Source organism: Leptodactylus fuscus, chromosome 8 (genome assembly GCF_031893055.1).
Source record: "Leptodactylus fuscus isolate aLepFus1 chromosome 8, aLepFus1.hap2, whole genome shotgun sequence".
NCBI classification, from domain to species: Eukaryota; Metazoa; Chordata; class Amphibia; order Anura; family Leptodactylidae; genus Leptodactylus; species Leptodactylus fuscus.
In genome coordinates, this window is record NC_134272.1 from 87,132,422 (window position 1) to 87,157,089 (window position 24,668).

Sequence of the window (24,668 nt, forward strand, 5' to 3'; positions counted from 1 at the left end):
TATATATATATATATATATATATATATATATATATATATATGTATAAAGCGTGCGTACGACAAACCCACTACCACAAATGTGCCATTGAATCCCTTCAGGAGCCGCTCGCACATTAGCCGCACTGTACTGGTCTTATTTATTGCGTGTAAATGCTGAACTGTAACGCAGCGAGGGAACGCTCACCCACGCAAGTCTGATCGCTGCCAAGAACATGGCGAATTATATGGAGACAGCAGGGGACACAAGGCTGCAATCATCTGGACTCTTCAGGTTATTCAGCAAGTGTCACGAAGCCTGTAAAGCCGAGTACAGCTGGGGAGAAGTTGGCATTTCATGAAAAAATAAGGGGCCCGTCCTGTGTGAACACTCACTAAGCAATGACAATTAATAACAATGCAAACAAAAATAAACTGTAATGTGTGAATAAGTCCCGGGGTCAAAAACTTGTCTGTTTTAAAGCGGACCTGTCCTGTGTGGTGTAGTATATAGAGGACCTGTCCTGTGTGGTGTAGTATATAGAGGGTCTCTCCTGTGCGGTGTAGTATATAGAGGATCTCTCCTGTGCGGTGTAGTATATAGAGGACCTGTCCTGTGTGGTGTAGTATATAGAGGACCTGTCCTGTGTGGTGTAGTATATAGAGGACCTGTCCTGTGTGGTGTAGTATATAGAGGACCTGTCCTGTGTGGTGTAGTATATAGAGGACCTGTCCTGTGTGGTGTAGTATATAGAGGACCTGTCCTGTGTGGTGTAGTATATAGAGGACCTGTCCTGTGTGGTGTAGTATATAGAGGACCTGTCCTGTGTGGTGTAGTATATAGAGGACCTGTCCTGTGTGGTGTAGTATATAGAGGACCTGTCCTGTGTGGTGTAGTATATAGAGGACCTGTCCTGTGTGGTGTAGTATATAGAGGATCTGTCCTGTGTGGTGTAGTATATAGAGGACCTGTCCTGTGTGGTGTAGTATATAGAGGACCTGTCCTCTCTCCTGTGTAGTATATAGAGGATCTGTCCTGTGTGGTGTAGTATATAGAGGATCTGTCCTGTGTGTTGTAGTATATAGCGGACCTGTCCTCTCTCCTGTGTAGTATATAGAGGATCTGTCCTCTCTCCTGTGTAGTATATAGAGGACCTGTCCTGTGTGGTGTAGTATATAGAGGACCTGTCCTGTGTGGTGTAGTATATAGAGGACCTGTCCTGTGTGGTGTAGTATATAGAGGATCTGTCCTGTGTGGTGTAGTATATAGAGGACCTGTCCTGTGTGGTGTAGTATATAGAGGACCTGTCCTCTCTCCTGTGTAGTATATAGAGGATCTGTCCTGTGTGGTGTAGTATATAGAGGATCTGTCCTGTGTGTTGTAGTATATAGCGGACCTGTCCTCTCTCCTGTGTAGTATATAGAGGATCTGTCCTCTCTCCTGTGTAGTATATAGAGGACCTGTCCTGTGTGGTGTAGTATATAGAGGACCTGTCCTGTGTGGTGTAGTATATAGAGGACCTGTCCTGTGTGGTGTAGTATATAGAGGATCTCTCCTGTATGGTGTAGTATATAGAGGATCTGTCTCCTCTCCTGTGTAGTATATAGAGGACCTGTCCTCTCTCCTGTGTAGTATATAGAGGACCTGTCCTCTCTCCTGTGTAGTATATAGAGGATCTGTCCTCTCTCCTGTGTAGTATATAGAGGACCTGTCCTCTCTCCTGTGTAGTATATAGAGGATCTGTCTCCTCTCCTGTGTAGTATATAGAGGACCTGTCCTCTCTCCTGTGTAGTATATAGAGGACCTGTCCTCTCTCCTGTGTAGTATATAGAGGACCTGTCCTCTCTCCTGTGTAGTATATAGAGGACCTGTCCTCTCTCCTATGTAGTATTTAGAGGACCTGTCCTCTCTCCTGTGTAGTATATAGAGGACCTGTCCTCTCTCCTGTGTAGTATATAGAGGACCTGTCCTCTCTCCTGTGTAGTATATAGAGGACCTGTATTGAGGCTGTAAATTCTCGTACATCGGGATCTTTCACATACCTGTGTTTACATATGGGATATATACATGGCCGTGTTAAGCACCAGCCCTTCCTCTTAGAGGGATTATAGGCCGACAATACCTGTAATATTCAGCCATCCAACCTTACAGGGAAATTGATATTTTGGTTACAGGGTGACGGTGTAGATGGGATCTGCTTGCTTTGCACTATAGGGTATTAGGAGAGTAAATACGGGGATTAGTGCGGCATTATACTCAGAATGGGGAAGGACTTAGACTCGCTTTATTCCAGCTGCTCTTCAGTGAACCGCACAAAGGCGACCGCAAGTCACCGAGCGACATCAATAGGAAGGGAACAGCACCCTTGTTACAGGATAGCACCCATGATGTGCCTATACCTACAGGGGGAGCTCTTATCCTCCATATACATCAATAGTCGTTTTTGAGATTCTGCTGGTTTAGCGACATCATGTAGTCAGACATGTGACTTAGAGGCGGAGCTCCCACAATGCACCACTCTCTGGCAACAGGAAATGTTTGTAACAGTGGAGAGTTCCTTGAAATAGTGCATTGTGCACATATAACGGTATACATGGTAGTGCACTCACCTTGGTCTCTCTAAGCAGGAACTGCAGGTCCCGGCCGCTCAGTATACCGTGATTCTTCACATAGTTGGGCATGTGGACTGTTCCCTTCTCATGGACTGTGCCATGGACCTCCATGTAGGTGTGGATGATATCCAAATATGTATTTTTGTCCTGTGTAAGTAGAAAACAGAGTAATAAGTCACCAGACTATGTACATGAAATAAAAGTGAATAATATCTCACGGTTTCATCATTAGAAGGGAAGCTGCTGCTGCAACAGCGCCACTCTTATCCATAGGCCGTATCAGGTATTGCACGACAGCTCCATTAAAATAGTTTTTTTTTGGGGGGGGGGGTGATTGTGTCCCAATACAATGTATACATGCAGTTATATGTATCAGCTCAGACTCCACCACACTGTTCGGATCTGGATTCTCTAGCCTCTATACATTTGTTGAACCCAAATAGATGAATATTTCAATTCACAGTAATTGGAGATTTTGAAAATGTTAAGGTAATAAAATGCAATACGTATATAGTGAAAGCAGCAATAAAACAGCATGGACAGTATAAGCCTGCAGCGAGCCCTGTCTTCCCACACCACCGGCTGCAGCGAGCCCCTGTCTTCCCACACTGCAGGCTACAGCAAGTCCCTGTCTTCCCAGATTGCTGCCTGCAGTGAGCCCGTCTTCCCACACCGCCACCTGCAGTGAGCCCCTGTCGTCCCACACCACTGGCTGCAGAGAGCCCCTGACTTCCCACACTGCCGCTTGCAGTGAGCCCCCATCTTCCAACACCACCGCCTGCAGCAAGCCCCCGTCTTCCCACACCGCCACCTGCAGCGAGCCCCTGTCTTCCCACACCGCCACCTGCAGCGAGCCCCTGTCTTCCCACACCGCCGGTTGCAGCGAGCCCCTGTCTTCCCACACCGCCACCTGCAGCGAGCCCCTGTCTTCCCACACTGCTGCCATATCCAGAGCACGCAGGAGTAAATCCTGGAATTGGCCAAACAAGCAGTGTTCCCGTAAATACCATGTTCTATGAAAAGGATTAATGGAAAAAAAACAGAAAAGCAATCCAGTGCCAACCCAAACTACCAGCTGGTGCCATGTAACACTATACGGCGGCAGCATCAGGATCACTCCGGTCTACATGTAACAGACAATAGACAGCCTTAAGTACCGCGTCCTAACACAGAGTCATAAATCCTACAAGTGGTTTTCAGTGGCCTAAGCCGTTTACAACTTGTACTCAAAGTCATCCCAGATGTCATAAATCCTGACTAATATTACAAGCAGCTGCTGTACAGAACACAGACGTAGCAAGAACCCAGGGCTGTGGTGCAGTACACCATGGGGCGGGGGTCACAGCTGTAACCCCTGGGAGATAAACAACAGTAAAATCTTCTATCCTGTACTACAATGTATTCATATTAGTAGGTACAATATTCCTGCTCGTTGCCAGTGAACGGAAACATTCTTGTTATAGCTCTATAGCTCTCATATCAGAAAATCAGTAGCATGAGAAGAGAGCAACACATGACGGGATCAGACTACAAGTCTGCAGAGGAGCATTTTATTATTTAAAAACCATGACTATTTGCAAAATTGTGTTAAAGAGCGTCCTTCACCACCTCCACCTCTTTTCATCCTTTAATAGTCACCACTGATTCGGGAACAGTTGGCCTCTTTCTTCTAGCCCCCACCATTCCTGACCAGCCAGTGCTGTTCGTTTTGGTGCCTGGTTTGCTAACTTGAATCTCCCAATGTCAAGTGGGCGGTGTCAGGCAGGAGCAGGCAAGGCGGTGACTCATTTATCCAATCAGAGGTGGACAGCATAAGCGTTCTGAGTCACGCCCTCTTCGCTGAAACCACCCACTTGACATTGGAGAGTCTAGTTATCATATCAAGCCCCAAAACTAACTGCACTGATAGGTCGGGAACTGCCCCAGAACTAGTGGAGTGGCGCCCAACAAAGAATGCAAATAACTGGAGATTGGGAAGGTGGTGAAAGGTCCCTTTCAATATTTTCAGTGCACTGGAGCAATGTGATGAATTGGTTGCAGAAGTATCCATACCCTATAAGAGGAACAAAATAACAAGGCTCCTGCACTGTCCATCTATGGCAGGGATAGGGAACCTTCGGCTCTCCAGCTGCTGTGAAACTACAAGTCCCATCATGCTCCATTCACTTCCATGGGAGTTCCAAGAACTGCAGAGCAAGTTTGCATGCTGGGAGTTGTAGTTTTGCAACAGCTGGAGAGCCGTATGTTCCCTACCCCTGATCTATGGGGTCACCATTTATTAGGTTCCACAAGCCTATGAGGGTCACATAACCCCCTCCATACCAGTACATCTAGGTCACCTTCACACCATGTAAGCCCCTACAGTTTACCCAAGACCATATGCTCCGAGCCTCAGGCCACAGCTAAGGAATGAAATGAATACGCACAGACTCGATCATGCTGGTGGTTCGGTGGCAGCGCCATATGGCGGGCAGCTTAAGGCTCTGCCATTATCCCCCGCTCCTTCTTGCAAAATACAAAAGAACGAATCTCAGCTATTTAACAATGCAGAAGTGTGCGAGTTGCTCAGTAAGGAAATCCATATAATCCCAATTCTCGCTGCCAAGAGGCGAGTTTCTTGCCATTTCTTGAAAATAATCTCGTGGGGTGGTCCAGATGGCGACTGCATTTATCATATTTTACTTCATCTGAAAATAGCGTTTATTTCTCATCACATCCTGGGGATACTCCAAGGACGCGCAGCTGAAGAAAGACTTCGCTTACAACCAGTTACTGCCTTAAAGGGCCAGAGCTTATAGAAGTCACCGGATCCTAAGATCATTCACTACGTGGCCAAAAAGTAACTGCACCCCCAGATATCGTCTATATCAATGTAAATCTATGGGCAGCCTTGTACCACTCTCGTTTTGGGTACGCAGTTACAATGCAGATTAGTGCGTCTCCAAACAATTTTCACCGTGATGTTATCGCCGTTCCTCCTAACCAATAGAGAACAGAAGAGAGGGCAGATCCATAAGAATAACGCATTATGGCAAGTGTGGCTAGCTCTGTGACATTACTCATGTGTACACGGCTTTATTCAGGACCGGCTTCCATCGCTGCCGCAGTCACGTCAGGGTTTATTAGCCGCTTCGTACCCCAGCACCGGCTCTCTAGTGCAGATAATAAAAGTCGCCTGGAGACCGTCACGCTCATTTATATAGCGCGGGCACAAACTCAAACTAGTGTCAGGCGTAGCAACCAGTCATCTACGAAACCGCACTCCATTCCCAATTTCGTGTCACACACAGTCTTCCCTGTGAAGTTTTGCCAGTAGGTCTCCTTACAACCGTATCACCCACCCACCCAAAATACTACTATGCTCTGATGAGAGGCAAATAACCTTGTAAGAAACTCATTGCTGGTTAGCGGAAGCGTTTGTGCGCAGTTATTGTGTCTAAAGGTTGTGCTACCAAGTATTAGGCTGAGGGCGCCAATACTTTTGTCCAGACCATTTTTGGAGTTTTGTGTAAAATGATCAATGATTTGACTTTTTTTTTCATTCTCTTTTGTGTTTTTTTATTGCAAGCAAAATAAATGAATATATTACCAAAGAGTTTGTGCTTGTAATCATTTTCTGGAAGAGACTGAGTATTATCTGACAGAATTATACTTTTGGCCAACACTGTATATTCATTTTTCCTGCTGACAGACTCCCTTTAAGGAGATCCAGTACCTGCCAACCCTGAGCTGTACCTGCCATAAGGACTGGAAGTTCATTGCTTGCTATGGGGAAAGCCAATGTTTCTTCTCACTGATAACATTTCTATTGGAATGGATACAAATTGGCAGAACGTTCTGTCACGTTTGGATATTCTGACACGCTAGTAGTCAAGGCTTATACACAATGTCATGGCTAAATGCACAATTGCACCTGAACACATCCCCAAAATACGGTAGCCAGAAGTTATACAAATTTGGTACACTCGCTTCTTCCAGCAGACAGAGCAACAGCAACATTAAATTCATTAAAAAAAAAAAAAAATCCACTTACCTTCCAGAAATTGTCAACTTTCCCGTAGACGAGGGACTGGTTCTGGCGTTTGATGTCATTCATGTGTCTGATGTCACTGGCGTTGAGATGCTGCTCAACCACGAACCCCAGGAAGCTGTTATCAGGTGTGTGAGCTGTACCCCGGGGGATAGAAGAGACACAGAACAGTGAATATCAGCTGCTACAAGGACGTTTATCCCGCTCTGCAGGGAATCTCGCAGGCAGCCGCTTTAGCATCTCATTTGTCTTTGAACACTATCTTCAGCGCAGCACAGACTTCTGGAAAAAGGAGAGACTGCTGACGGAAGACGTCTTGTCATATATCATGTCACTAACCGCAATACACCCAACTATCTTATCTAGGCAGAGCAGCGTCAAATATCAATGTGAATAAGATGTCACTGCCAGATATTACTGCAGGACACAGCAGGGGGAAGAGGCTGGACTGGGGTCACAGCAAGGTCTCCTATTTCACCTCCAATTGTCTCCTATCCCCCCCAGTAGACATGGCAGATTCTTCCACTTTCCCCCCAGTAATCATAGCAATGTCTCCTATTCACCCCTAACAGTCATAGCATAGTCTACTGCCCAACACTTCAGTAGTTAAAGCAATGTCTCCTACTTCACCCCCAATAGTCAAGGCATCGGACCCCACCTCTCTCCTGGTATTCACAGCAATGTCTCCCATTCACCACCCCCAAAAGTCACAGCAAGGTCTCCTGCTCCACTTCCAATTGCCTCCTATCCCCCCCCCAGAGGGCATGGCGGCTTTGCCTACTCCTCCGTCCCAGTAGTCACAGCAATGTCTCCTATTCACTCCTAACAGTCATAGCATTGTCTACCGCCCAACACTCCAGTAGTCACAGCAATGTGTCTCCTACTTCCCCCCAATAGTCACAGCATTGTCTACCACCCAACAATCCAGTAGTCACAGCAATGTCTCCTATTTCACCCCCAATAGTCACAGCATCGTCTACCACCCAACAATCCAGCAGTCAAGCAATGTCTCCTACTTCACCGCCAATAGTCAAGGCATCGGACCCCATCTCTCTCCTGGTATTCACAGCAATGTCTCCCATTCACCACCCCCAGTATTCAAGCATCGTCTCCTATATTCCCAGTATTGCTCCTATTCACCACCCCATTAGTCAACAGAGTCTCCTATACCCCCAATAGTCACAGCATTGATTACTACCCACTACCACCAGTAGCTGAGACATTATCTTCAATCCCACCCAGCATTCACAGAAATGTCTCAAACTTTGTCCCCCAATAGACACACTATTGTCACCACTTCAACCCTGGTAGCCACAGCACTGTATCCAATTGCCCCCCAGTAGTCAAGACAATTCCCCACTCTGGTAATCACAGCATTCATTCCCCCTCCATCTGTTAGACAAACCAGTGCACCCACACCCTCCAGTAAGGAGAGCAGTGACCATATACCCCAGAACCAATAGTAATGCTCCCACACTCCAGCAGCCCCCTTACCCTCCAGTAGTCACAGCAGTCCCTCCCCCACCCCATAGTCCCCGTTCCAGGGTGACTTCAGTTTTCACCAAGGCTTCCCCTTTCTAATCCCCCCATATAAAGCCTTCAATGTCTACTTAACCATTCCTCCTCCGTGCACAACCTCGCTGCCGCCTACTGACAGCCGATAAGACAACAAAACATCTGAAGCCTCGGCGCCTCTTTGTGGCCGCGGTTATTTGTATTTGGGAAGGTCGAAAGAGAGGAAATAAAAATCTATTCCCGCTTTTATGATGAAATGAAAGAAAATTCTTTCAATTGTCAGTTGGTATTAATTTTAGGCTGTCAGCGCTCCAGGCAGGTTCTCGGTGACCTCGGGAGGACGGCGAATATAAATTTCAAGGGTAAATTGTACTTTAACAAGTTTTCAGAAAAATGAATCACTGGACAGAGAGCTGGCGAGTCCCGGCTGGAGCGCGCTGCAGAATATTAATAACGTTTCCCCATCTACTCGTCTAGATCAGTTATACCCTATATACCCTGACAGCCAGGGGGCAGAATAAGACAATGGGGTCAAAATCTACGTCCTACACCCCATATCACTGCACTCCCCAAAATAAACCGTTTTTCCTTTGCTGCAGATTGGGTGAATAATCTAACCTGGGGCAATTATATGGAATTACATTCATAGAAAAATCTGATTAATAATACCGGCTGAAGCCAAGACAGACAAGAGGATGCTGCTGAAAGGGAATGTGTCAGCAGAAGATTATCTCATTTTTATGTTAAATAGCTCAAATTTGCATGGAGCAACACGGTGGCTCAGTGGTTAGCACTGCAGCCTTGCAGCGCTGGAGTCCTGGGTTCGAATCTTGCCAGGAACAACATCTGCAAGGAGTTTGTATGTTCTCCCCGTGTTTGCGTGGATTTCTGATTTAGGAATCTCTGAGGATTTTAATTTTTTACATATCATGATCTAGATTTAAAGGAAATACATGCCCCTAAAGTTTAGACGGACACTTGCTAATTCTGAAGAGGCTTTCTTTGCAGCAGTCACCTCATTTACATCACAGACAGGTTTACAATAGAAGATAACACCACTGTAACATCTTATCTCCTCCCCCTCCCTTCACATAGCAAGTCTAGAAGACTCTCCCATAGACATCAATGAGTCCGCTTCAGTTTATTGCTGCCTGCGGCTATGACTATGCTGTAAAGCAGATCACTAAATGCTGAAAAATTAGTCAGAAGTTCCTTTTACAAATGTGATAAATACCGTTGTCTGAATCTGGGACGGACCGGGCGTGACTGCTGGGAATCTGCTTTCTCTTTTTCTGTTATCGGCACACGCACAATCAAATTTAAGCCAAGCAAATTGCAAAAGTCAATGAACCCACAACAGCGCGTCTAACGCAGCAATTTTGGGGGACCTCCTCCCATCACAACCAATCTATACAGATTACTCAGGGCTTCAGGGTCTAGGAGACCTGCCAATACTCAACCTATATGTCTCGTTGTCTCTTACCACCGTATTGATGGGTTTCAGCGTTCCCGCATGGGGGTCCCATAATTCCCTTTAAGGGAACAAATTAGACTTCTTCCCTAAGTTTCTCACCGCTTCTATGTAACCCGTTGTATCTCTAATGCCTTATTTTTTTTTAGTCTAGAGATGCAATGTCCCGATGTTCCTAATCTGTCTGATGTCTCCGTCTTCTGTGTCTAGATAAACTTAAGACAAATCTATAAAACCAAAAAATGAGCAGTGGGGATCAATAAGCAATTTGTATTCACTTAGCTGATGTTTTCACTGTTAATTGAAATCTACTGTACTTCATTAAAATTAATGTATCAAAGGCAGTAAAGAATCAGGACGGCTCCCCGAGGATTAGGGGTTTTGTATCAAATAACAAAACGAGTTCTCCAGAGGAGTCCGCGATACCTGCGCACATTATAATCCCGGCCACGCTAACTAAAATATTACATTTAATCCTTAAAAAGTCTCTGCACTGAAGATTTTTACCGAACACAGAAGTACGATGCAGAATTGTACTGCTACGTCAGTGTCCACTGTGTCAAACCACCTTGGAGCTGTGCCCTGTAGACGGATTTGTATAGATATTGCTAAATTTACATGAACTGAATTGGAAAAATCTGATTAATAAATCAGGCTCAAGGATAGCTGTTCTTACCGCTAGGCTGCTTGTGTGTTGTCCAGAGTGGTAGTCAGACTTTCCAGGAGTGAACTGCAGAGATTGTTGTACGACTATTGCTATCCTAGTAACCAGTATTGAAATGAATTCAAAAAATCTAATTACTAAGGCAGACTAATGGACATAATGTTTTCCCTGTTAGCATGTGAAGTGCTTACACTTCTCCGTTCTGCTCAATCCGTTCCTGGTTTGACTCAAAAAAAAAAAAAAAAGCAGCAAAATTTGCATCAAAAAATGTTTCCGCAATGTAGGGCTTCAGCCTAAGGCTGGGCACATCTGTGTTAGAGTTGACAGACCTGAACAACAGAGACCCTGGTAATCTTTTGGCTTGCTTCACTGTATAAAAACTTCCTAACAGTGAAGACACGATCATGCAGTCTGCCTTAGTAATCAGATTTTTCCCATTCATTTCAGTGCAGGTGACTGGGTCAGCAAGTCATACAACAACTGTACATATCTAGAGAATGCAACGTGAATGTCTGATTAAATGGCAGCCTAGTGGTAGAGACTTCTACATCTCTAAACTGGATTTATTAATCAGATTACAATACACTCCATATTCTTAATTTAGCAATATCTATACAAAGATATCTACAGAGCACAACTTAAAGACGGACTGGCGCAGAGAATACTGAAATAGAGCCTAGCACTATAGACACCTTATATTTCTGTCTACTTTATTAATCAGATTTTTCTAATTTAATATCTACTCCTCTAGAATGCAGCTTAGTGCGTGAAAGACACCGTGGACACAGCAAGAGAGTCTAGAGACACAATCTTTCAGGTTGCTTTGCTGTGTAAAACATCAGTGAAGTCACCATCATTCAGTCTGCCTTATTGATCAGATTTTTCTAATTTATTTCAGCGCAGGTTACTGGATCAGCAATAGCTATACAACTATCTATATAAGTATAGAATGCAACGCAAAAGATTAGCAGAAAGACAGAAAGCGACACTAATGTTCATCCTGCTTTATTAATCAGATTTTTACAATTTCACTCAAATTATTAGGTTAGTATTATTTATACAAAACACAGAGCACAGCCCAAGATGGACTGGCACTATGAAAAACAGCCTAGCACTAGAGACACCGTTTCAATTGACTTTATTAATCAGATTATTTTTATTCAATATCTACAGAACACACTTTAACACTTCAGTCAGCTAAAGCAACAACTCTGAATATTATCTTGTGATGGTAATACCCCTTTAAGTTTAAATGGCACTGAGACATGGCAAAAATCAATCTAACAATAGACACAATCTTTCAGCTTGAGTTATTAATTAGATTTTTCTAATTGATTTCATGTTGTTAAGTCAGAAATATCTACACAAGTATCTATAGAATAGGAAACTTACGGAACATGGTGTAAAACTGTTGAGGGTTCAGATTCCACTTTCCCCAAGGTGTTTTGTGGCCTTTGGACTGGGCGTAGTGAGCGTGATTAAATTCTGGTTCTGTCCCGAACGAGTCCAGAACTCGCAGCATACACCTGAAGAATACAAAATGTATATATATTGGTACACGTGATTTCTAATCGTATCTAATAGCATTCTGTACTGGTACCCCATGAAACATCCTCCTCTAATAAGAACCTGATGGAACCAATATCTTCTTACAGTGCCCCCTAGGCAGTATGGAAGGTATAACCGTGAATCAGAAGGCCAAGATTTTGCACTGCAAACAATTGTTGGATTGACAGATCTTACTGATAGAAACCCAACAATTGATAGTCCAAAAATCACATCAGTTTCTATTGCAGATCTTTCTAGAAACGAAAACTGAGCATACTTACTATACTTTGAATCTTTCTTAAAGGGCTATTTTAGGATTTCTAAGTCATCCCCTATCCCTGGTCCCCTGACTGATAGGAGTGGCAGGTCGAGCATACCTGAAGTTGTTGATTTCAAGTGCTGCACATGCAAGACCGACCAGTCTATTCATATGGGGTACAAGGAAACCCCTATTCTCATGTTGATTGGAGTCCATTTGGTCAGACTCCTACCAATCTATTAGTTATCTGATATCCAGTGAATAAGGGATACCTTAAAATTGTCAGAGGATGTAGCCCTTTAAGGTGGTATAATTACATGGCACCTAGGGGCAGTTACTGTATTACCAAACCCTCTGCTATGAAATTCAGACGCGCCATATATGTTTTAAAGGGGTTTACCACAAATGTTCGATCAATACAAGGGGGGGTCCCTTTAAGTGCGAGCAAGGTCAACGTAACACTCCAAGCATTTTAACACTGGATGTCTACGAGCTACATCAGCAAGAAGTGGATGGAAATCGCTTATGACTGAGTAGACAGAGCTGTCAGAAGCCACAGAGCGCTCCGGCACAAGAGGCTGACAGTGCACGTCTATGGATCAACGCTGACATCTCCCATCAGACCGAGGCATCAAAAAGGAGACTCTGCGGATTTAGAGGGGGCTTACCGGAATCCAAGCAGAATTCTACTTGTTCTAGTGCATAGATGCGTACCTCTGCTATGGGTAAGACACAAGGACACTCTCTAAATCTATAGGAAGAACGACACTTCTGTGATACGGGAGAAACTGAGAACTGAAAGTTGAAGTGAAAATCGTGACGGGTGTGAGAAAAAGGTGCCCAACTGTGTCCGAGTACTGCTCCCAACCGGGAATTGGGTACGACTGTATCCTGTCTATATACTGGTAGTATGATACAACGTATCACTGTACACTATTACACTGTATAGGTTTCACGACTAGCTAGGTGCCTCTGAATATAAGCAAGATTGTTCTCATTCACCGACAGTGAGCTTGAAAACAATGACGCGTTAGAAGTTGTCTAACTTTCTATTTTATATACTGGTTAAGGGGTCACTAACTTTTCAACAAACTTTGTGAATATATGAAGGTTTATAACAACGCTTATAAAAGAGAAATATGCTTCTTTCTCCACTGATCAGGCCTTTGGAACGGACACTCACTCTGAAATCTCTGCTGGGAAATCGAGACAGACTGTCAGCTCATTCATATCACATATGGATCTAGAAGTCTATGGAGAGCTAAGGAGGAGGAGCAAAGGAAAAGAGAAGCAGAAACATACACAGACTTCTGCAGCTAATCGTATGTTTCGTTCTCACTCCAAGTGCTTTACTTGATATCTATAATGTTCAGCACTGCTGAATAATGTCCTCCATGCTGCAGCTAAGTGAGAATCTCCTGTGCGGTCTATAAGAGACACCACAGTAGATAGTCTCCATGCCGCCAGCTCAGGGGAACATGAGTATCAGAGATACACATTAGCACTGAGTATTTCAGTGCCCTCTCCAGGACTATTTCTGCACCAAAAACCAATGAATCTTCCATGTTGGTTACATGCAAATAAATAGGAACGAGCATTCATCCCATCAGCATTGCCCATCTATGTTGGGTTGACTTGTAGTCTCTATATCTATATCATGTCGGCCACTGCCCGCAGTCTCTGGGTTATGAGGAACATCTCATGCTCAGTACTTACTGATAATGAACCCAGGATGGACCAAGGGTCTTCTTGAACTGGGCAAGTCCCACAATGTCAATGTAGATGAGTTCCACCACCTTGTCTCCTTGGGTTGGACATCCCGATCTGTTCCCCACCACTTTCTTCATGATCCTAATGAATGAGACAATTAATGAAGGTTCCTTCAGCCACGAGATATTAATACATAGACATTATGTAACTATTTCCACTCTAGAATTTGTAATGGATGTTATTAATTGACCCATTTCTGATCCCATCCGCTCCCGGCTTCCCCTTTCTCCAGTGATTAAGAGGTGAAATTATTCTGAATTATGTTTTCACCGTAGACAGCCAAGGATCTCTTCCAAAAAAAGTAGAGTCTACAGTATATCACCGCAGATTAATGGAGCCATGGAGTGAATTTAGAGGAAGAAGGAGAGTAATATATATTTGTGGCCAATCACTTAACCTTTCGTGGAGGTCGAGCACAGAAGGACCACAGGCAGTTAGATGGGGACATCATTACATCATGTACAGACGAGGAGGATGGTATTATGACGTACCGATGAGCTCTGTCTAGCAAATTTGATCTATAAATCATTACAGAGATGGGAAAGAGCTTTGAAGAGAAATTAGACAGTAAAACGATTTAAAGGGGCGGACTCGTGACGGCAACCCCTGTGTATATGTTCTATAAGTGGGTTCGGACATCATAGAAGGGGGATCAGAGATGATTTGTAAGAGTTGCTCAGGTTCAGTTCACGTTCCTGACTCTAGGACCAGGTGCTGGTTCTGATCACAAGACTTGGGTCTTTCATCCCAGAAACTCATAGCGCATCACAAATTTAAAGTAAATGTTGAAGCGCTCCCTGGAGAACCCCTTTAATACAATGTTATTACATTAATTTGGCATCCCACAGTCCAGAAAATGACCACGTGTCATTGGTTTCCAGGATGACGTACTATGCAGAATGAAATCCCTACCGATCCAGAGAATAAAAGGGGCCACATATCGGATTCGGATGCTACAATCCACTTCTGTGGCCCTTTTAAAGGAACTGCAAGAGCCAAATAGAAAGAAGAGATTGATTCTCTAGATCAATGGTGGTCTCAGAGGTTGGCCCCGACCTCTAGGGGATTTTATACATCTTTCTATAGCTAGACTATCTGATAATCCAGAATCCATCCCTCCGATGGCGGATCAGAAGAGTTCTACTGTATCTCCTTTTACCCTTCACATCACACAATTCTCATTGTTCTACAATACAGAGACATAAGCTCCTTATACACAATTAGGGCCCAGATTTCTGGATGCTTTCTCTCTATTAGGAGGAGCGTCTACGCTCTCGGTCGGTTTAGCACTGAAGTCGGTTTTAGCATTGGAGGTAATCTTCTTACTCTTTCAGCTCAGCTATTGAAGCTGAAATCCTGACATCATGGCCCAATAAGTACAGAGACGTAATTAAGTCACTCCACTGGACTAATTCTCCAAGCGGCCCGCCACTGAACGCATTCTCAGCTATCTTGAATCCCGATTCCTTCGTCAGTAACCCCAGATGAACAAGGATCTGGAATAAAGAGAAAAATGAAAAATGTATCATCTGCTTAGGAAAACCATAAACTGAAATGAAACTTATGTAAGTGGGTCCAAAAACACATGTGGAAGTCTTAACCTCATGGTGACCACCCATTTAGTATATACGTGTGTTGGTTTCTGCAAGGACATGGCGGTAAGACCTTGCAGAGACCGCGGTTGTACGTCCGTGCAGAGACAGCGGTTGTACGTCCGTGCAGACTCAGCAGTTGTACGTCCTAATAACAAAGGAGTGTATGGACACTGGAAATAGTGGTAGATTTTCTTGAATTTTTGTAGCAGAAATCACAGGGTATTTGCTACAGTTTGGCCGCAGTCTTTACCCTTTGCATTGCAAATTAAACAGCAGAGTTTCGGACCAATTTATAGTCAATGCGTTTTTATCGGCAAAGCCCATAGAAGAGAGAAAATGATAAAGGACCCGTCATGGAGGTGCCCTTTAAGACTTACAGATGTGTAATGAAGCTCCGCCAGCCATTTATTCTCTATAATTACATTGAAGGTGGACTTGGAAAGGAAGTCATTTCACAGACGAAAGACCAGAGAATACAATACGAGAGCGGTAAACTGTGACACTTATCTCGTGCCTCGCAACGGTTATTAAAAGGAAAGAAAAAAATCTTGATTTTCCCATAGAATAATTATACAAAAAGGACGCATTGAACTGGAGCAAGGAGCGCGGCGCCTGTAATTATAACATGCTAATGGCAAGATCTGATAGAAGATGGCCGCCTCACATCGCACTCCAGAGGGTATCTTGGGACCGCTAGATCATTTAGAGGTCACCTTCACCTAAATTTTTAGACTCAACATTAAAGCTTCATTTTTCTGATACACAGCACCAAATCCTCTGCATAGTCAAAACAGACCGCACCCTTAAAGGGGTTTTTCCAGAAATTTAAAGGGAATGTGTCACTAAATAATGGTGATCGCCTCCATAAACTGAAGCTCACCTACCTACACGTCACTAGGAAAGCCAGGCAAATAGATTATTAAATCTCCGTAAATACAGCAAAGTTAAGATCAGTAATTTTTTTTACTTCTTTGTGATCGTCGGTAATGGACTGTGGGATTAATGTGCCACCCCTGCCGCATCGGAGAGGCCTTATCTAAATGGCAATATATTTACATAAGAAAATCCTGGCAATACGAAAAGATTAAATAGAATTAAATCAGAATGTTTGACTTTAAAAGGTTAATGGAAAGTATAAAAAAAATAAGCTGTGATTTTCAGTCTTGGGTGAAGGAGCCAAAACAAGAATCTTCTAGACAAATAAATGGGCTATGGCTTAACATACACTGAAAAAAACTCAATGAAAGAACGAGAGATGGGACTCAGACCCCTACTCAGGTGACATTTTTATAATGTATTCAAAATGGTGGTTTCCATACGGAGTGATGTGGGAAAATACATGTTATAGGTATATCCCACAGGTCTAATACCAGGCAGTTAGATTCGGATATAACTAACTCTAAAAAGAATGTCTGCATAGATACACCATGGTTCTTGGAAGGTCTACCAAGTCTCTGGGCGAGTGTTGGAAGGTCTAGCAAGCCTTTGGGCGATTGTTGGAATGTCTACCGAGTCTTTGGGTGAGTGTTGGAAGGTCCACCAAGTCTTTGAGAGAGTGCTGGAAGGTCGACCCTTTAGAACCAGAACACAGAAAGTGATGGCCTCTACACAGAAGTTAAAGGGGCTCTATCAGCAAAATTATTCTGATCGAGCCCCACATATGCGTGAATAGCCTTTATAAAAGGCGATTCAGGCACCGGTAAAGTTAAAGTTTAATATAACTTTACCGGTGCCTGAATAGCCTTTTTAAAGGCTATTCACGCATATGTGGGGCTCTGTCAGCATGATTTTGCTGATAGAGCCCCTTTAAGGAGTTTACACTATTCTAGGCATTCTCCTCTAATACCTTTTTCCTCTTCCGTTTCTCCAGATTCTGTTTTTCCGCCAGAGACTTGATTGCTTCTATCCAAGTATCATCCATCCGCTTTATTCTCAGCGTCATCCAGCGAAACTCCTCGTGCCTTGACATGACTTTGTAGAGCTCATCAAAATCTGTACGGATTTCAGTCTGAAAACAAGAAGGACCACAGTGCTAGTCTGTTTTGTGACAAGTGTAGGGCTAGCGAGCGGCCAGTTCTTTATTTCTGTAAAACACTTTGATATGTTCAAAAAGTGTAAAGATGGTCTTAAAGGGGACCTTTCATCAACTGCAACTAATTGTATCTTTCAATAGGCGCCGCTCCACTGATGCAAGCACAGTTGGAATTTTTTTTCTAGTCCCTACTATTCCCAAGCATGCATTTCTTTTGGTTTCAGCACAATTCTGCTCCCTGCACCCAGGTGGGCGGTCCTAAGCAGGAGCAGACAAGGACCGCCCACCTGACATCAGAGAGCACAACTGTGCTGAAAAGAATACCAATGATTGCTTAGGAATGGTGAGGGCTACAGAAAAAATTCTAACTGCGCTGGAATCAGTGGAGCAGCTCGTATTAAAGGACACAGAGTCAGAGTTGGTGGAGGTGTGAAAGGTCCACTTTATAAGTGGCAGAGATCTAGTCAATACCAATGACTTTCCATAGACCTTGACACATTCCCACATACACAGTACTCTATAGGACACCTCCACTGGAGCGGGAACATTACAGCTCATGGTCCTCTCCACCCATTGCCACCATTTACTCGTAGTCATTATCTGTGTCATCACATATCCCTTGATTAAAGTAATGGCCGCTACTTCTATCTCCAGCCTTGGCCGCGTTCCCTTGGCCTTAATTCCTTAACTAAATGTTGAAGTTCTAAGCACACGTTAGCGGGTCAATAATAAGAGTTATGAGTCGTTTTACCATTGTCCTTTTATCGGTTTCCTCCTTGTGGTTTACGGCTCTCCATAGCAGTCGAGGACACCAATTTTCAACCTGAAACGAATGAGGACAGAAATGAGAAAACCGAAACGCAGCGAGAACATATTACATTTATAGATGATCCCGATAATGGCTGTAATGTTTGTGCAAGGTGCAGGCAAACTCAGGCACCCGGAAAAAATCTCTTTTTAGGATTTAGCAAAATTTAGCCAAGCAATTCAAGACAAACAAGGCTTCAATGATTTATTTGTACAGCGGGTTGCTTGACCCATGGGGCAGAATCCATCAGTAGCGCTGTCAAAAACCTAGTTTTATTGACTCCGATATAAAAATTGTGAGTGAAAAGCGGCTGTAAAGTGTGACTTTTGCTCTGGAGGACTGGTCCTGTCTTGTATTACACAGACGGACTACTGGTTTGATTGGACACTGTGTAATGCTTCTTTTCTCCTGTGGTGGCGCTGCAGAGAAATCAAACACTGACAGGTTTCCCAACAGATTACGAATGATTGTGGTGATCAGCTTATTTCTTAGGGTCTTTTTTTTAACATGGAGAACCCATTTTATCAGGACCTGACACAGGGGAAGATCTCCATTTTGAACATGGGTATTTTTAGTATCTTCAATGCCAGGACCGGCAATTGAACATTTCTACCAATTATGAGCCCTGGAGATACTATCAGTCATCTTGAATTTCATATGGCTCCTTGAAGGGCGAGGACTTTGACATTATGGGCACTTCTGTATCAACTGGGGATGGATCTTTATAATGTCCCAAGAATTGAGTTGTAAAAGTTGGGCAGTATTTTATTTACGATCGTTTTATACAATGGTATATCTTTAGAATGGTACACAAATATGCTCAGTTCTCCTTGTGGTGGCTGAATGGAGTAACTACAGCTTGGCTCGCATTCAAGTCAATGGGAATCTATATACAGTACCTGTTCTGGCCACTACATGGAGAACGGCGCTGTCTGCTTCCTGCTCCGTGTATTAGCTGCTTAGAATAGCTGATCAGTGGGGGTGCTATCCTTAGGATAGGTCGTCAATATTTTTATCCCGACACCCCTTTGTGTCCCACCCTGCTTTACAAGCATTAAAAGTACAGAAAATAGGAAAAATAAATAAAAAAAATAGGGATTTTTTGTGGTATATTCAGCAAATAGAAGACGACTTATCGCGGTTGTCCAGGAATTGGACAAACTGCAAAAGGAGGCCGGGGAAAGTAACATCTGAAACTGAAAATCACACGCCTGTCCCCGAAACTGCCAACGCTGTCTGTTCGATTCCGTTGCGAGAAGATCTACATTCATGGGACCGTGGAAACCAATCAGTGGCCTCAGTGGTCACGTGATGTCATTGATCCCTCTGCCGCGACCACTGATTGGTCAGTTGTTCTGGTGACGAGGACGTGGTGTGAGACAACAGAGCACCAGGGACAGGTACGTATATATGACACCTCCCCCAGCTGTCTCCGTGGTTTGTCCAATCCTGGACAACCCCTTTAAATTTTTTTTTTTTTTACAAATTCAGTTTGTTTTTTGCACTCGTGATTTGGTACTTGATGTCCTGACACGAGAGCCACCTCCTGTCTTTGGAGCTCATCTCCGCAAGCCTCTCTTCACCTTGTCCTTCGTGCCATCTGCAAGCAGCAGGGCAGGCAATCTGCTTCTTCTGTTCCTTCTATACCCCGCCAGATACCAGACAGAAATCTTTACCCTGCGCTGTGATCATATTGTAGATGTCTTTACCGGCTTATAATGAAAGACGCTTCCTGAGAGGAGACGCCGCCGAACGGCTTCGCTTCACCTTCAATTTCTCATTTGCTTTTCAAAGAGACCGGCGATAAAAAGAGCCGGAGGCGTCCGAATCCGTGTTTAATATTGTATAGAGAGAAATTCCTTTAATCTGACAACTGATAATTTAGAAGATAATCTGGAAAATCCTGCAGAGTAATTAGGAGGATCCTCTGATCTAGAAGGCCTTAATGTGGCGGTAAGAACACAGCCGTCTGCGGGGGGGGGGGGGGGGGGGGGGAGAAGCTGGAGTGCAAAAATAATAGAACCCCTGATGGACCCCATTATGGTCAATGGGGTCCCATCAGACACAGCGACAGACACCGATCCGATTACTGTACGGTCACGAGCCCCGCAGCTGTGCGTCCGTCACATCATCGGAACAGACAGAAGCCATTTAAAACAAAGGGTCCTATGGAATGACAGCAAGCGGAGGTCTTAAAAATGGCGCAGAACGGGAAAAAAAAGATTATTGGCCAAAAGAAAATAACTCTCCATGTTCCAGGCAACTACACGGTGTGAACCCATCAAACAACACGTCACATCTCAGCTCCATATACTGGCCCTATAGGAGGTTAATGTTAGTCACATCCATGTCCAGTAGTCACTGACTAGAGGAGAATTATTTTTTTTTTTCCACGGTCTGTATAAACACAACATGCGTCATCCTAACACAGATGTTTACATAGCACCGACATGGAATACGTCTATAACGCCGACTGGAGAGCAAACAGTAGCGGTTCATTAAAGATGGCGGCCAACCAGCTGTATGTACCCAAGGGGGGCGGCGGAGGTTACCAGATCACCATTGTTTGCTAAAAAGATTAAAACAAGTAAACTAATGAGCTCTAACAATGGCGGCGTCTGAAGAGGAACAACTGTGAAGTAGGGAAGAACCGGCGCCTGGGATTACAGCTGAGGCCTACCCCACGTGATTGGCACCGAGCTGCAGTATCAGACACAACCACTGTATGGCGCTGTGTGAAGGGGATGATCAAGTCAATCCTATGATCAATGGGGTATCGAGCTTCAGACCCCCAACAACCCATACCGATTGGTCATCGATTTTATAGGACTGGAGATGCCCTTCAAACCAATATACTTTATTCGGGGTCAGAATAGGAGGACGTATTCTAACAAATAAAGGAATATTTTGGATTCCAGAACATGAAAAGCTATACCATCATGCACACATCACTATCTACCCTATAGACTGTATTTAACCATTCGCGTCATCCCAATTCATTCAATATAAGCAATGAAGCGACTTTGCAAAAAGACTTGCTTAAAAAGAAGCCATGCCGTTCTGGGTATACAGCTCTTACAGCAGACCTAGTGTATGCATCGCCATGGTTATAGACTACAAACTGTGCAGTCTGATCAAGATGGTAGAAGGAAGACAGATAAAAGCAGGATGAGACTACACAGGGAGGGGTACAGGGACTGTACACACACAAAACAACGGAGGTACACGCACCTCACTGAGGTAAATAAAGAACGAGCACGTGGAGCCGTCAACGCCGTAATTGGAGTAGCAAGCATCGGAACGCCACATGTCCTTCATCCACTGCGGAAAAAACAGAAAGCGCGGTCAGTCAAGGACTGAATGAGAGATTCTCCAGACTAGTGCATTGTGGGAGACGGAGAGCGTTGTACAGGAGTCAAACCAAATCATTAAAAGCGGCATAAAATATTCAAATCTATACAAAATAGGGTCACCTGAGTGATACGGGTACAGATACAGAGACGCCAAAGAACCTGTATAAACACCACATCTCCCCAATGCAATACAGCAGAGAATGCACTAACCCGTTTATGGGGCAATGAACAATCCTAAGAACAAAACCCACATCCCCTCCCCGCCTATAATCCCAGCACCAGACATGGACAGTGGAGCAGGAAGCAGACAGCGCTGTTCTCTGGAGTGGCTCAACTAAGTTTAAGTCCCATTCGAGTCCATGGGAGATGAGCTGCAGTACCTGGTCTGACCACTGCACAGAGAACGGCGCCATCTGCTTCCTGTTCCATTCTCAGTATCAGTTGCAGAGAACAGGTGATCAGGAAGGATGCTGGGTGACCAATCTGTCAAGGATGGCCTAGTCCTAGAATAGTTGTCAAATTAAGCTCGGAAAATCCCTTTAAGGATAAAAAAAAAAAAAGTTTTCAACCCGAAGATCAAAAATAAATGTAGTAAAATCTGAAGCATACCTTTACTTTACCCTCACAGTGAGGGTAGCCATCCATGGGAGGCAATTCACACTGCTCTTGGGCTCCGTTTATTAAATCTGTGCAGAGAAAAATAAGCAGAAGATAAATTTAATAGAACTGACAGGTAACAGTCAACATATTGTCAGGATAATCATCATATGGGAGGAGTTTAGAGGGACGTCCAAAGGAACAATATCTATTCTAAATGGTATGGCATCAGACAAGTGCAAGGTTCACCAGGAGCACAGAGTACTTCAGGAGAGAGGTGACCAATGATTTCAGTACCGACAAGAGTGTCAATGTCAAAAGTGATAAGTAACCTATCTATCTGCAGGACTGGGGTGATATACTGGTTCTGGTGACAGTAACCTATCTATCTGCAAGGCTGGGGAGATATGTTGGTTCTGGTGACACTAACCTATCTATCTGCAGGGTTGGGGTGATATGCTGGGTCTGGTGATACTAACCTATCTATCTGCAGGGCTGGGGTGATATGCTGGGGTCTGGTGACAGTAACCTATCTATCTGCAGGGCTGGGGTGATATGCTGGTTCTGGTGACAGTAACCTATCTATCTGCAGGGCTGGGGTGATATGCTGGGTCTGGTGACTGTAACCTATCTATCTGTAGGGCTGGGGTGATATGCTGGGTCTGGTGACAGTAACCTATCTATCTGCAGGGCTGGGATGATATGCTGGGTCTGGTGATACTAACCTATCTATCTGCAGGGCTGGGGTGATATGCTGGGGTCTGGTGACAGTAACCTATCTATCTGCAGGGCTGGGGTGATATGCTGGTTCTGGTGACAGTAACCTATCTATCTGCAGGGCTGGGGTGATATGCTGGTTCTGATGACAGTAACCTATCTATCTGCAGGGCTGGGGTGATATGCTGGGTCTGGTGACACTAACCTATCTATCTGCAGGGCTGGGGTGATATGCTGGTTCTGGTGACGGTAACCTATCTATCTGCAGGACTGGGGTGATATGCTGGTTCTGGTGACGGTAACCTATCTATCTGCAGGGCTGGGGTGATATGCTGGGTCTGGTGACAGTAACCTATCTATCTGCAGGGCTGGGGTGATATGCTGGGTCTGGTGACACTAACCTATCTATCTGCAGGGCTGGGGTGATATGCTGGGGTCTGGTGACAGTAACCTATCTATCTGCAGGGCTGGGGTGATATGCTGGTTCTGGTGACAGTAACCTATCTATCTGCAGGGCTGGGGTGATATGCTGGTTCTGGTGACAGTAACCTATCTATCTGCAGGGCTGGGGTGATATGCTGGTTCTGGTGACAGTAACCTATCTATCTGTAGGGCTGGGGTGATATGCTGGGTCTGGTGACAGTAACCTATCTATCTGCAGGGCTGGGGTGATATGCTGGTTCTGGTGACAGTAACCTATCTATCTGCAGGGCTGGGGTGATATGCTGGGTCTGGTGACAGTAACCTATCTATCTGCAGGGCTGGGGTGATATGCTGGGTCTGGTGATACTAACCTATCTATCTGCAGGGCTGGGGTGATATGCTGGTTCTGGTGACGGTAACCTATCTATCTGCAGGACTGGGGTGATATGCTGGTTCTGGTGACGGTAACCTATCTATCTGCAGGGCTGGGGTGATATGCTGGGTCTGGTGACAGTAACCTATCTATCTGCAGGGCTGGGGTGATATGCTGGGTCTGGTGATACTAACCTATCTATCTGCAGGGCTGGGGTGATATGCTGGGGTCTGGTGACAGTAACCTATCTATCTGCAGGGCTGGGGTGATATGCTGGTTCTGGTGACAGTAACCTATCTATCTGCAGGGCTGGGGTGATATGCTGGGTCTGGTGATACTAACCTATCTATCTGCAGGGCTGGGGTGATATTCTGGGTCTGGTGACAGTAACCTATCTATCTGCAGGGCTGGGGTGATATACTGGGTCTGGTGACAGTAACCTATCTATCTGCAGGGCTGGGGTGATATGCTGGTTCTGGTGACAGTAACCTATCTATCTGCAGGGCTGGGGTGATATGCTGGTTCTGGTGACAGTAACCTATCTATCTGCAGGGCTGGGGTGATATGCTGGGTCTGGTGACAGTAACCTATCTATCTGCAGGGCTGGGGTGATATGCTGGGTCTGGTGACAGTAACCTATCTGCAGGGCTGGGGCGATATGCTGGGTCTGGTGACAGTAACCTATCTATCTGCAGGGCTGGAGTGATACGGGCAACAATAAAAGGACACAACAAGATAACAAGATAAATTAGCTTATCTGCAGCACAGAGCATTTCAGAAAGGTGTGTCTCAATTTAGTGGGAAAGTAACCTTTCCACCAAAATGTTTAAGCTTCCCCCCCGCCCTCCCGCTTACTCCTGCTGGTTCCAGGACAGTCTACAAATAGCACCATATTGTACACCTGCCATGACGTAGCAGCGAGGG

At 44.6% G+C, this 24,668-nt stretch overlaps 1 protein-coding gene across 2 annotated transcripts in view; it reads right to left on the reverse strand.

The window, feature by feature from the left end:
* MGAT5 (alpha-1,6-mannosylglycoprotein 6-beta-N-acetylglucosaminyltransferase) overlaps nt 1–24,668 on the reverse strand; it is a 61,612-nt gene that overhangs the window by 4,787 nt on the left and 32,157 nt on the right. For both annotated transcript variants that reach the window (XM_075284561.1, XM_075284562.1), the window contains exons 4-12: nt 22,244–22,320; nt 21,513–21,602; nt 18,225–18,296; nt 17,288–17,449; nt 15,173–15,342; nt 13,793–13,927; nt 11,662–11,795; nt 6,623–6,756; nt 2,587–2,736 (exon numbers count right to left, since the gene is read on the reverse strand). In XM_075284561.1, coding sequence (XP_075140662.1) covers nt 2,587–2,736; nt 6,623–6,756; nt 11,662–11,795; nt 13,793–13,927; nt 15,173–15,342; nt 17,288–17,449; nt 18,225–18,296; nt 21,513–21,602; nt 22,244–22,320 — 1,124 coding nt within the window. The remainder of the gene's footprint in view (nt 1–2,586; nt 2,737–6,622; nt 6,757–11,661; nt 11,796–13,792; nt 13,928–15,172; nt 15,343–17,287; nt 17,450–18,224; nt 18,297–21,512; nt 21,603–22,243; nt 22,321–24,668) is intronic.